Source organism: Pseudopipra pipra, chromosome 7 (assembly GCF_036250125.1).
Source record: "Pseudopipra pipra isolate bDixPip1 chromosome 7, bDixPip1.hap1, whole genome shotgun sequence".
NCBI lineage: Eukaryota > Metazoa > Chordata > Aves > Passeriformes > Pipridae > Pseudopipra > Pseudopipra pipra.
In genome coordinates this window covers 10,649,964-10,664,320 of record NC_087555.1, presented here as the reverse complement: position 1 = coordinate 10,664,320, position 14,357 = coordinate 10,649,964, and the positions used below count along the sequence as shown (strand labels likewise).

The window sequence follows — 14,357 nt, the reverse complement described above, 5'->3', positions numbered from 1 at the left end:
AAACATTAAAAGCAAAACACTATTTGCTTTGTTTGCACGAGTGGCAGGATGAAATTTGGAGTAGGCAGAATTATTTTCTGATAGAAGAACAAGAAACTCCTGTGAATCAGCTATGACACATTATCTTGTTCTAAATTTGCAAGAGAGCATAGAGAGTTTTGTTTCTGAATGCAAAACAAACTCCTTTCCAAGTCTGCCCCTCCCACTGGTCCTGTGCCCCAAAGAGCTTGGTGTTCCTGCTTATTTTCAGAGCTGTGCTGCTATTCTGCTGGCTTTCTGTCTTTTGTACACACATGGAGCTGAGCCCCATCACCCCCTTCAGTCTGCTGACAAGCTTCTAGGCTGTGCCCTGTGACCATGAATATTAGCTCTCTGCTGTTTCCAAGTATTAATACAGCAAAAGTGTATATAATGACTGGGTTTGATTTCTCTTCTAGAAAGAATTTGGACATAGATGAGTTTCAGCAGGGCCTGTAATGATCCGACTCGCTTGTGATGAGCTGATACCATGGTATATGTACTCTTTGTTCTCCTGGAAACTAATAATAAATTCTCATCTCTGTTTTAGTGTATTCAGATAATTAAATTGGTTTACTTCACAGATCTTCATTCTGCAAAGTTCTAGTCTAGTGTTCCCTTGTAAGGGCATGTGTAGTGCTATATAGTGTGTTTTATATTTAACCATAAAGCAAGATGGACTACAGGCTGTTGGGCTGATTTGTTTCCATTAGCTTGCATCCAGCAGATCTGAACTTAATCCAGACTTCCAGCATTCCTCCAAAAATAACATTACTGATACCCTCTGTCACATCCTTCTCCCCACAGAGCTCCTAGGCACATAACTTCTCTGATGGAAGGGAAAAAGCTCCTCCCTTTGGATTATGAGTTAAACCTTACATCAGAGAAAACTACCACAGTACTGCTCCCTCCTTGCTGGCAACCCCACGTTAGTTGCTGTGTGCTTCCACACTCCTTCTAATTAAGTGCAGCTTCAGGAATGGGTTTTCATTCTTTGTGTGACCTGATAATGAAATCTTTTGCTCACTTTTGGGCCCTGTAAAAAAATATAGTTGGGTTTGGGGAAGGAATTTGCTATCATTCCCAAATCTTACCTGGGTTTTAAGAGCTGGTGTTGGACTCTTTAGGTCCTGGCAGAGGCTCAGGCATAGGTGCTTTCTTCCTCTCTGCACACTGAGAAGGGATTAATATGGATTCTTATCTAATTTAGCTTGTGCAATGCTCCTCGCTTTCAAGACTGTGACTTTGGAGAACAGTGGTTTCTTTCTAAAATTATTCTGTTTCAGCTGATAGATTTCAACGTTGCTTGCATGCATCCATTGGTGTCCCATTGGCTATCCCTAATAAAAAAAAGAAATTAAGATTATGCAGGTACTGTGAAGTGAATAGACCAAGGACATGAAATCTTATATTAAAATAATGATGATTTCCCGATGTAACTGAGAATAAAACTTGTCATTTTATATTAGTGCGACAGTTCAATGAATTTAATCTTGAAGATGAAAGTAAAAAAGATACTTCAAAAGCATGGATTATAAATAACTAATTGCAGTGGGTTACTTAGGTAAAGTGAGTGTGTAAAGAGAGGTTGGTGTAGTGTCCATTTGAACTCTCAATTATATCTTTCTAACGAGTGTGACTCATTAGATAAATACAATTTATACAATTACCTGATGTTGCACTCACAGGGGTGCACGGGATGTTTCAATGTAACAGGAATCCTACCCCCTGGACACCATTTGCTGAATTCTTTAAAGGTCAGGCATACTTGAAGATTCAAGTCAGTGGAAAATGAGGATTTAGATTTTAAAAAGAATAGTTCAAAGTAGGTGAATCACTTCAGACCATGAGCACCAGAAGTTACTGCATTTAAAGACCAAAAACTGTTGTCCTGAGCTGGGGGCATGCAGTGGGGGTAGGATTGGAATACTTTAAACTCCTGTGTACTTACACTGTGGACAAAGAAGCCCTAAACATACTTTTTTATGTCTTCTGCTTTCTCTCCATGTTTCCCCTAGAAGATTAATGGCACAGAAGATTTAAGATATTTTATGTACCCATAAATGGAATAAGGCCGAGAAAATTTAAATACTCAGCTTTCCTCTTGCTAATCTGGTTTTGCTCATCCTTTGTTCCCTCTCAGTTAGTTTTTCTCTTTTTTCCAGTACCATAGCATGAGTTGGCATAGACTGTCTATTTTGGTAGAGAGTCCAGACTCCACAGCCAAGCCAGCAGCTCCCTGGTGTGATGACGTGTCTAATGTGTTGGGGTTTTTGTTGTGCATTGGAGTTTTTTGGTTGTTTTTATATTTTGTGGGTTATTTTTTGTTGTGTTGGAAAGCTTAAAAGAGAATCATATAACCTAGTGTTTCCCAGGAAAGAAGGACTGGAGATAAAAGTAAAAACCCCAAACAGCAAAATAACACAGATCTCTCTGGACCTCTTTAAGTGATACAAGGCAGCAAAAAGGACAGGCTTTTTCTTCCCCTTGTCCTGTCCCCTTGCATCATGTGAAGCCTTGTGCAAAGCCCCTGGAAATCAACATGTCTTTCTACTGACTTACTTGGATTTGTGCAGTGGGCTGTGTGACAAATTGCTGAAAATTTTGTCGCAGTCTCTTGTCAGGGATTGTAAAGATGGATATGCAGTTGCACAGGCCGCTAATGCCTTGCTTTAAGAACTGAAGTGACTGGTGCTTTCCACTGTCAGTGAAATCTTTCTCTTTTACAGAGATGCATTTCTAGACTGGTGTAACCAGAAAGGAGTCGACCTCGTTTAGCCTGTTTAGTTGTCATCTGCCTTAATTCCTCCCCTGTTTTCAATACCCACTACTCATTACATAGACATCTGCAAGAGATGTGCTAGTTGTACTAAAGACCAACTATAAGAACATCTTAATATATAAGGGAGTTTTTATTCCTTTTTGGTTAGCACAGCAGAAGGCTGCAACAATTCTAATTCCAGCTTTAAATTCACAGTTTCCAGTATCATGTGTAAGCCTCTCTGTGCATTTGACTACATGGCTGCAGAATTATAATTTAAAAGTATTTGAAATGAGAGAAGGCCTGTGTCTGGGTAAGAGGAGGTACTTCTAAAGTCTCCTCTTTGCCCTACTTTGCCCTTATCAGTGGATTGATTCACTTGATTCCCCCTGCCTCCATGTCCCATGTAAATATTAAACAAGTAGATCTAGAAAGAAAAATAGCCTAATGAGATAAAAAAAATCACCCTTGGGAAAAATTAATAGATTAAATTTTACCTTGTGAAAAAAAATTGTACTAAAACAGATGGGAGAAGACTTTGAGAAGGCAATGACAAGCATCTTCTGAGATAACTGCCCCCCTCCCACCCCAGTCACCCCGTGCAGTGCAGGAGCACTGTGACAGCAATAATTAGTTACCATCTCTGGTGTTTCACTCACCAGTCTCCCTTTGGTTTCAAATTCACACAGCTCTGTATGTTTGTGCTTGTGTCCCCCACTGCAGTCTCACAGTGATGCTTATCCATCACTCTAATCTGACTCCCTCAAGGGGGAAGAGCACGAAGCAGAATGTTCACGTGCTGCTGTTAGACAATAGGCAGCAGGTAGAGACCAGAGCCATGCCAGGTACCTGAAATCTTTAGAAATGGTTAGAGATAACAAAGGTATCTTCTGATCAGTTCAGTCATCTGTGCTCCACAGTGGCAAATAAACACTGCTAAGGAATATGCCGACTGTGTTTAGCTTTCTTCATGAGACAGGAGCCAAACACATGTCTAGGAACAATTGAACCCTGCATTTGTGAGTGATCATCCTGCTTAAATACAGCAGCAGACCTGACTTTGGAGCGCAAACCAGAGCTGAGCCCACCCCCTGCCTCTGCTGCTCAGCTGTGCAGGCAGAGCAGGAGTAGGGAGGAGGGTGGCAGTGCAGACTTTTGGCTGCCTTAAAGTGACCACATCCTGTTAGGCTGCAGAAACATCAGACTAATGCAGAGATCTGTCTGTCTGAGATGCAGAAGGGCAGATAATTTGCAGACACATTTGTATTGCTGCAGGAGGAACAGTGGTGCAGGGAGAACTCCTGACCTTGCTCTCGTGAGTAGGCTGCTCACCCGCTTCCCACCCACGTCCCAGTTCTCTGTAGCTTGTAAGTTCAGGTTTAAGTTAGATATTAGGAAAAGGTTCTTCACCCAGAGGGTAGTTGAGCACTGGAACAGGCTCCCCAGGGAAGTGGTCACAGCACCAAGCCTGACAGTCAAGGAACACTTGGACAGTGCTCTCAGGCACGTGATGTGACTCTTGGTGTGTCCTGTGCAGTGCTAAGAGTTGGACCTGATGATCCTTGTTGGTCCTTTCCAACTCAGCATATTTGGTGATTCTGTGAAATTGGTTTGTTCAATGAGATTACTTTCTTTTGCTATGGTGCAGCTCCCAAATACTATTTTCCTGATGCTGCATGGGAAGACTAACACTGAGTCTGTGGTGGCAAAGTAACAGAGCAGTAGCCAATGGCCTGAGGTCCCTTTCCTGCTGCGTCAGAGTGCTCACCTCACAAGGTGGGAGAATTTCCTTGTACAAGCAGCAAGCCAAGCACCACGAGGAACAAGGACCATACAGGAACACTGTGGCACGAGAGAGAATTTGTAGTGAGTCTCTCAAGTCCTAAGGCAGTACTCAGAACAAGACTTGTACCATCACCCCACAAGGAAGTGACATGTGAGATCTTAACCAAGGGCAGATCGTTTATGATAATGATGAAGTTCTGTTGAAGTCACATGCTTAAATCTAAATGTGTCTGGGAGTTTTGTTGAGACCAAGTGGGTATAAGAATTCTGAGGCTTTCCTGGCACAAAATCTAAATGAGGAAGTGTCTCATGCATTTAGGACTGCTAATAGCAAATGGTGTTCATCCAGTTTCAGATGAAACTGGGGGAACTTTGGTTTTGCTAGGGACAAAATAAAAAAGTAAAGAAATAAAAAAAGCAGAGACCTGTGATATTGGGCCAGTATACTGCAGAACCTTACTGTGTTGTGGCCAGAAGATCACAAAATCTAAGTGTGGGCAACTGCGGAATATTTGGGGCAGTTCTGTTCTTCCTTGCTGTTGGCTAGAAATTGCTTAAGTGCTGAAGTTCAATCTTGCATGTTCCTATTATGCTTTTTAAAATATGTAGTACAGGGTTGTGTTTCACAGAATCCTTTTAGGGTTGGACAGAGATCAAGAAACAAATGCACCAGCCATTCTTAGAGAGTTTTTTTCCACTCCACTGTCATAGGCCCACTATAGCCCTGGGGCTTTTTCCTTTCCAAATACAACTTTAATCCAAGATGACAATATCTGTCAAGCTCAAGTGTACTCTCATTAAGGATGCTGCACACCTGTTTTGATGATACTTGTTCATATCTCAGTACAGAAAGTCAACACAGTGCTACAGGTTTAAGAGTTGCAGGTATGACCATTACTTGAAAAGTTAGCCAGTGGCTTTGTGACTCTTCTTTCCCAAAAAAGGCAGCTGAGCATATGGCATCATTTCACATGAAAATGTGCTATAGAATTACTGTTACGTACCAGCCAGGGCTAAGAAGTTGTTGAGTAAAATAGCTCAGAAAACCTATTGTTGATTATGCATGCTAAGTCAGAAGCCTGGAACGCAGTGGTTTGTGCTATTTTGTGAACAGGAGGGGAAGACACTGTACTTTCAGAGAAATCTTGGACTCCTTTACTGTGAGGGTAATGACTGCAGCACTGTGACTGGCCTAGGCAGTTCATGCAAATGACACTTTAAACAGATAGTGCAAATAAAATTGTGAGGACCTCTCTAAACTGAGTGCTGCCCTGTTAAATGGGATGGAAACTCTTTCTACTGTCCTGTATGCCCCTGGGGGACCTTCCCAAGGAGTGGCATTGTGGGTGATTGGTCCTCCCCACCACCATCCTGTGGGGCCTGGGAAAGAGGAGCTGGCATAAGACTGCTTGTTGGGAACAGAAAAACTGGAGAAAAATATTTTAACACTAGCTCTCATCTAGCCCAGTTATTGACTCCCAAGGAACTGGGCTCCTGCTGCATCAGCAGATCTCTACTCAGATGGCTTAGCTCCCTGACAGGAGATTGTTGGAGGTCCCAAAGAAGGTACAAGGATTTGTACTAGAGTCTTAGTTTGGAAAGTGAGGGGAGCACAGAAACAAATCTGAAAAATCATTTTCCTTATGTAACCACCAAGTGTAACTGCAGGGAGAAGGCTGTGGTGAATGGTAGGAACCTGGAAATAGGCCTTTATGGTGGAAAACAACAAAACAGACCTCTCCTTGTTAGTGCTGAAAGTTCCCTCCATTTTCCCTCTTCCTTTTTTCGCTTGCCCTCAGCTGGAAGGTCACTTCTGCTTATGTCTGACCTGTGTGTGGTGAGCGTGTGTGTCAGCAGAGCCTGGGAGCAGACTGTCAAAGCAGAATTTCTGGTCTGAATCAACGTGATACAGGAAGGCTCCTGTCCCTGGCACAGAGCTGCCAACTGCCCTTCTCAGTGCCTGGTTTGACACAGAGCAAATTTGCTGATGCAAGCAGAATGCTTCAAGGTGTCATGGCATGATGAAGACCGTAAGAGGTGAAGGTATTAAACAGAAAAACTGCCACAGTTCATGCATTCTTAACAGGTACCGAATTGTCTCGCTGCTTTTTTTTTCCCCTTTAAAAGACTGATATAAATTAACACTATTTTTTTCTGTTAAGACTCCTTGAAAATAGTTGAAGTCAAAATGTGTTGTAACTTGTATATTATTTTCAATTCCCATTTATAATGATGCCTCAGAAGTCTGAAACCAACATCTGTTTCCTTCTTGGATTAATTTTCTTCCACAGAAGACACTTCCATTTTTTTTCTTTTTTTTTTTTTTAACTACTTAAAGTCATCCCATTCTTTAATTAAGAGTTGAAAAGTCATAAATCACTGTCCTATTAGATGTGTTGCAGGCTATGGGAGCTCTTTACTGCAGAATCTAGCTTGTGGGGAAATACCTGGCCTTTTTGCAATGTGAAATGCAACAGGAAAGAGGGAATCTTCAGTCCTCTGCTCTTCACTTAGATGTCCTTGGAAAAGATGTGCTTACCCTCATTATGTTCAGTGTGTTTGTGATGATGCTGATGCTGATGCTGTCCATTGTGCCAACAATTTTAATCAAATCACATGCTTCAGGGATTCAGCCTGTCAACTCTGAGGGGTAAGAAAGAATTTAAATTTACCCTTTCATGCTTTTTTTTCTTTTCCCCCTGCCCCTTATATGCTTGGCTGTACAGTGTTGCTTTCATGCTCTAGTCACACGGACAGCCAGATCTGAGGGTGGAACTGAGGTTTCCTGCAGGTCAACTCAACAGGAACATTGGATGATGCTCATTTTCCTCTGCAGCATGAGGCAGGGACTGTGTGACTTGTTTGTTTGCGTGTTAAACTGTACTTCTTTTTATTTAGTGTGCTAGTCCTTGAAAAGTGAAATAATGTATATTGAGTGAGAAAAGACTAGGACTGTCAGGAGTTACCAGATTCGTTCAAGACAGCTATTAAAAATGTATAATCCAAAAAGAGGTAAAAAAACCCCCCAGAAGACTCCTGTCAAATAGCTGTGCGCGTTTGATGGGATTTGACAAATGCATATGCACGCATACATGACAAAGAGGGGAAAGGTTGAGGCCTCGGCTTCTCCTACACCGGCTTGGGATAGCATGTTCCCCGCTTTCCCTCAGCGCGGCGGGAACCAGAGCGGACCTGAGCAGCTCGGTCCTCAGAGGTGAAGCCCTGCGGCGGACACGGGACTCCGGGGGTCGGCCCTGCTGTCAGCGTGCGGCAGGTGCCCCGGGGACCCCCGCCCGGGGCGCGGGGCGGGTCCGTGCGGCGGGTCCCGCCCGGTCCGGCGGCGCCGCCCCCCGCGCTGCCCTGCGGGGCGGGGGCGCCCAGAGCCGCGGGCGGCCCTCGCTCCGCTCCGCTCCGGCAGCGGCCGCGGCGCGAACAAAGGCGGCGGCGGCGGCAGGCGGCGGTGGCGGCGCGGCCGAGCGCGGCTCCCGCCCGCCCCTGCTTCCTGGGCCGGACCAGCTGAGGCGGCCGCCGCGCCCCCGCCCCGCCGCCGAGCGGAGCCGCCGCCGCAGCAGCGCCGGTGTCGGGGCGCGCTCGCCGCCCGCCGCGGGAGCTGCATGTGCGCGGGAGCCGAGGCGGAGGATGGCGGTGCTCAAGCTCGCCGACCAGGTGGGCGCCGCGGGGCGGGCGGGAGCGGGGCGGCGGGATCGGGCTCGGGCTCCGCCGCAGCCCCCGCGGCGGTGCGGGGCGGCCGGGGCGGCCCTTCTCCGCGGCCGCGGGTCCCTCCTTCCCTGGGGGCGCCGTGCGGTGCCGGCTCCCCCCGCCCGCCGGGCCGCCCCCGGTGCGCTGCCCTTCGCCTCCCGGCGGGCCGGGGCTCGGGGCCGGGCAGGGCGCAGCTCCCGGGGCCGCAGCAGCAGCAGCAGGAGCCGGTCCCGGCCGCGGGCGCTCGCCCGTCCGCGCTGCCGCTGCCGCCCCGGTGAAACCCTGACATCTCCCGTCGGCAGGGCGGGATGGAAGCGGCTCGTTTCGAAAGGCCTGTCGGCTCTGCTTATCCTTCCTTTGGGTTTCTCCCTCGTTCCATTGCCGTGCCGTGCGTAGAAATTATTTTTCCTGTCGCCTTTTTGCTTAGGAAGTGCCTCTTCGGATTAGCTGTCGCCGTTGTTCACAGGCTGCTAGGAAGACCCGTAGTATTAAATCCTTGGATCGTGTTAAATTTAGCAATGGGCAGACAGCTGTAATGAGTATAAAAGTATTTCTAATCGTTGGTACTTAAAAGCATTTAAAAACATTTAGTAAATTGATATTATGGCTCCCACATCCTAATTTATCCACACACTCTACCAACTGTTACACACTTTGCGTGCTTTAATCTGCTTTAATCTGCTATTTTTAATTTAACTTGGTGTGCAATTTTTAATTTAACTTGATCTGCAGCGTGGGTGTCCTGTGAGCCTTAGACCCTTCCTGTGGGGTTCAGAAGGACTGCCTTCAGCCAGCCCCACTCCAAATACCCGTACTTAGAGATCGCAAGCCTCACTCATAGTCTATTTATGCTTTTCCAATACAATCTTCCACATGCACAAAGCTGCTGCATAGCACATTGAAAAGAGTTTTGAAAGGAGAAAATGATAAAGCTGCTTCTAAAGTAAAAGCAATACTGTGGGACCAGACTATAACATGTTTTTGTGTGTAACAGAAGGCAGTATTTATGGGCTGTCTCCTGACATGTCCCTTGAATATCCACATCTTTAGATATTTGCTTATGATGGGTAAAGAAAATGTTTCACACCGGGAGACTTCACTACCCCATGGTGCACAAACTGAGTCTCAAAAATAAGGAGGTTCAGGTAGGATGTGCATGCTGCAAATCTAAACAGCAAGCGTTAATGTTAAAAATATGGGTTACAAAGGACCAAAATAGTATCATTTCAGTGCTTTTTACATGCTTAATGAACCCCTTGAATTTATTGCCTTTAGCATTTTTAAACCTTTGCTGAAATCTTGCAGTGAGGATTTTGCTTCAGCAGTAGAAGTCAAAATAGATTTAAGTCAAGTAGATCACATCCTGATGAAGTGTGTAATGCTGTGGAAAAACGATAGGCTGTTGTCTCAGGGTTCTCCTTCTTCTCTGAGAACCCTCAAAGCTCAGGGATGAGGCTCCTTAGAGCTGCTGTTAATGCCCCTGCAGCGTGCCTGCTTTGGGGACACTCAAAATTTTGGTTGATGCTCATCATTGTTTGTGATCAGGCTGTGGTCTGGGGCATGATAAGGCAGGCTGATAGTTTTTCTGCGTTGATGTGTGTCTCCTGTTGTTTACAAAGGGATATGCTGGTCTACTTGTACTCATCCTACCGGACCTCTTTTTATTTCTTCCAGTTTCTTCCCCAGACCTGTTTCTTTCACTTCTGAGAAGCTGGAGGAGGGGGAGAATACATTCAAAGCTGGCGGTGGTGCTTCCTCTTAAACCGAGAGCAGAAGTTTGTGTGCCTGTTTCTGTGTACTTGGAGCTGTTGCTGGCAGAGCCTTTCCAACGTGCAGCCTGAGCAGTGTCACCAAGGCACTGGGGCTGCACAACCTGCCTCAGCAGCTCTCTGTGCACCAGGCCAAGCTGGGCTTGTCATCCACATCGGGTTTGAGGAGTGCTGTCCCCAGATTGGCCCACCTTTAGCTAAGAGAGACACAATAGCAGCAGCCCCATGTGTTTATAGACAGACCCCAGCACAACAAAGGTGAATCTGGGATGGAGAATGGTGTGCCTGGGAAGATTTGCATTCCTACAACAACTGCTGTGTGCGCTTGGACTCACTGGGGTTGTGGGAGCAGGCTCCTCCTGCATTTCTTCCTGCTCTTCAGGATTGAGGGCAACTGTCACAGCGATAACTTGCAGCGATTCAGGAAACTGTTTCCTTTTCCTTAAACACCAGAGGCCACAGCTGTCCGTGTGCTTGCAGTGTCCTGCAGTGAGAATTGGAGGATGTAGGACACTGCACACCACATACACCTGCAGCAGCTGGGACCTGGGCTGCTGGGAGTGGGGGTTCCTCTTTGTGCACTGACTGTGAGGTTTGTTTTGGGTCTTAGTTGTGATGTTCAGAGAAGGTTGACTTTGCAACCAAGAGCTCTCTGCCTGTTGTTGGGATTTCTGTAGCACATGCTTTCTTCTGGATCCATGACTTTCTTGACCAGTGATGAGAGCTCATGTAGGAGATGACTAGAGAACCTCCATGCTGAGAGTTTAAACACGTGTTTCTCTAAGTAATCTGTTTCCTCCTCTTTTCCATTCTCGGTGTCTCTTACCAGCTGCATCTAACAGCACATGAAACACTCAGACACATGAGAAATTAATCACACCATTTCTCCTACAGGCTTTGAAGGCAGACAGATGTTAATTATTGCTTTTTTGATATAGCTGAAAGGTGCTAAGGTGTGGCTATGCTTAATCCTTAAGAGATTATCAGTAGTTTTGGCTGCATTCTCTCCTTAGGCAGGAGAGCTTTATTTAAGAGTTTAGCATTAGTGTAGGTTACTTGAATTTGCTTCCGGTGATGGTAATTTCTAGCTCATCAGTTGGGCCACAAGAAACCTGTAAGTCATTTAAGCACAGGAAGTGTATTCTACCATCATTTGTTTCTACATGAATTTCTTTCAAGCCCTGCTTTTTTTCTGTAACTGCACCTGGTCGCTTTTGAATGACTAAATGTCAAGCTGAAAACAGGCTAATTCACAAAACTTAAATTAATTCTTAGGATGATAATCTTTGTGCACAGTGATGTGTCTGTGCACTTGTAAACATTCAGATGTTCTAAATATTTCAGTTGTCACATACAAATATTGCAAAACTTGCTCTAAATCTTAACACGTTTATGCAGTTCTTTTTTTTTACCATCTCTGCAGTGAATGTTGATTACAGCAAGCATGCAAATTAGTTTAGGGACTGAAAAAACATTTTTTTCCTCCAGTTCTCAGAGTTACTGCTTATTGTTCCCCATCCAAGTCATTAGTTGTACCTTTTTCATTTTGATAAGTGTTAGTATTTTATAGTATGTGAGGGTGGAGTTGTATATGATAAAAACCTTTGCAATTAAGCTAGAGTTCAGAAGGAGCAGAAGACAAGTGCTTCAACAAGTGAGCAGCCAGAGGCTGTCAGGTGTGAGTTGCACTGACACAGCTTGAGTCTGGCTGTGTGTATATGAGAGGGCACAGAAACCCTTGCTGTGCCCCTCCAGTGCCGTTTGAGGAGACCTCCTTACTGCAGCTCTTCATTCCTTCCTGGAGTTTGAGTTGCCATTCCCCCCTCCTCATGAGTGTCCTTTCCTCTTTGCCAAAGCTCTCAAAGGGTGAAGGTGTTGGTTAGTTTTTTACTTTAGTGGCTGCTTTTTGAGCAGCATTTGTTGCCTGGACCCACCTCTCTTATCCTCTGAGTAATCAGCAGATTCAGGGTGCTTCCTGCTGCTGCTCTCCCTGCTTGCTGTCTGCAGGTTTTTGCACAGCTTATTCTTCATACTTGCACCAAGTAACTTGGTTTCTTGAGAGCTGTTTGTTTGCCACTTGCAGAGAAAGCCTGTTAGTTGAAATCCTGCTGAGTGTGCTTTTGATCTTCAGGTTTTTCATTGATGGTTCTGGACAGAAATCAGACAATTGCTCCTGTCAGGGCTCTGTGAAATGGTAAAATATCTTCAAATAAGTCTATATGTAAACTTCTGTGAGTTAGCTTTCGGGAAATTATTTTGGAAGAATCTAAGTTTCTGTGGTGTCTCCATCTCATTTTCAGTCTTGCCTTGCCAGCTGAGGCTCTGGTTGCAGGATTGCCAGCAGTGCCCACAGGCCTGCAGGTTGTCTCTCTGGCTAACTCCATCCTCTTCTCTCTGTTTAAAGCCAGCAAAAGTCACTCTGTGCATGGCTGTGTCTGATTTGGGATGCCAGCTCTGCCTGTGCAGACCAGGTTGCCTTCCCTACCTTGGCACAAACATGCCTGTCGTGCCAAAGAGGCAGAGATGGTCGGAGCAGCTTGTGCGTGGGGACATCCTGCTTATTGATGTCTGTCAGAGGCTGATGCAAGCTCTCCCCTGCCTAGTTGTTGGTTATAGTTATGCATGTTTACAGGGGAAATGTATCATTCTGTCTTTGAAAGACACTGAGAATGTTTTCTATAAACAAAAATAAAATGGGAAGTTACCTAGGAATGCAGACTGTGTAGCTATTTGAATAGACATAGTGCTTAGTGGTTTCATGCCTGCACTGCCAAATTTGGTGAGAAGCTTGCTGTAAATCTGAGAGAGACACAGGCTCTATCTAGTCTTGAGCCAGTTCACCTGGAGGGTCAAAGTGTGACTTTAGTGTCACCGGCCCAGGCCCTGCATGTACAAAGCAACAGAATTATTTTTAGGCTGCCCTTGCAAGCACGCATATGCATGCATAAGGATAATGAAGCCCAGATAAATGGTTAGTGTGTGTACTTAGGCTGCTATTAAGTGCAAAACCTCATCCTGTCTCCTGGTATTTTGCCTGTTGTCCTTGATTGCTGAGAGTAATGCAGTGTGACTAGAACTGAAAGGACCATTTCTCTCCCTTTCCCAAATGTTTTCCTGTGTTTGACGGTTCTTTGCTGACCACCAGGATCCTTTTTATTATGGTCACAGAGAAACAGCATTAAACAGATGTTTAAATAATTTTAAACAGATGTCAAAGATCATAAAAATAATCTGGGGAAAGGCTGGACTTGTGTCTGAATACACTTAAAACCAAATGAATACAACAGTAACAAATAGTCTCCTTACAAAATCAATTACATCTCCAAGTGATAGTGTATCTTTACCTTATTTCAGAATCATTCAATTGATATGACTGTTTTTCTGTGTATCCTTTCTCTCTGGCAAGTAAAAGCATCTGAGAAAATACCCCTGAATTTGGTGTATAAAATAGGAGTAATGAACCTGTGTCCTGTGGCCACAGCCAGCCTGTGAGTTAATTTTACTTGGCACGAGATCCCACGATTCCTCCCCTCCTCATATTGTTGCTGGATAATACTAAGGTGTATATGTTAATTTGCATGTTGCCAGGTGGCTTTGAAAGGGCTCACAGTAAGAAAGAGATAATCTATTTTAGTACAAAATACTCAGGTAGCCACAAAACTAAGGTAATTGTGGGGAAGGAAGAAGGAGGAATTTACCCACAGGAGTGTGTCTGTATTATTTCCTGTGAAATTAAAATGTGGTTGGACCAAAATAACTCCAATGTGGCAGCCACTAGCTTTCTAGAGCCATGACATTCCCAGGCATGCCATACATACTGGAGATATGGCTCTATGCATTTTAAAACAAAATAAAAACTTTGGAAAAAATGGGATGTACCAGCATTCCTGTACTTGTTCAGACCTATAGGAGTGATGGTTGCTGCCATCTGGTATAGATGGCACCTGGCTCTGGCACAGAGAATCATTGAATTGTTTAGGTTGGAAAAGACCTTTAAGATAATAGAGTTCAACCATAAATCTATCATTGCCAAATCCACCACTAAACTATGTCCCTGCACATCTTTTAAATGCCTCCAGGGATGCTCCTGTTCAGAGGAGGTGGTGGGGAAAGCTTTGGGTCACCAAAGAGAGCAAGAAAGAGGCTTGAAAAGGAAGCTGCTTCTTTTCCCCCCCCAAAACCCCACGGCTTCTGCAATGTTTCACTTCCTGATGATTTTGTAACTTGTTTCAAGGTAAAAAAGAAGCACTTTAATAAGGAGAATTTCTGCCGTGGCGTAGTGTGCTCAAGTCTATCATAGATATTTCTTAAGCAGAGAAATCCTC

General features: G+C 44.9%; 1 protein-coding gene across 16 annotated transcripts in view; it reads left to right on the top strand.

Annotated features, from left to right (window-relative positions):
• The first annotated feature begins 7,942 nt into the window (after positions 1 to 7,942).
• The window catches only part of ANKRD44 (ankyrin repeat domain 44), a 137,201-nt gene continuing 130,786 nt past the window's right edge, over positions 7,943 to 14,357 (top strand). For 12 of the 16 annotated variants that reach the window (XM_064660518.1, XM_064660508.1, XM_064660506.1 and 9 more), the window contains exon 1: positions 7,943 to 8,230. In XM_064660518.1, coding sequence (XP_064516588.1) covers positions 8,204 to 8,230 — 27 coding nt within the window. In that variant the 5' untranslated portion in view covers positions 7,943 to 8,203. The remainder of the gene's footprint in view (positions 8,231 to 14,357) is intronic. The other 4 variants (XM_064660510.1, XM_064660509.1, XM_064660511.1 and 1 more) reach the window with 3 other exon arrangements.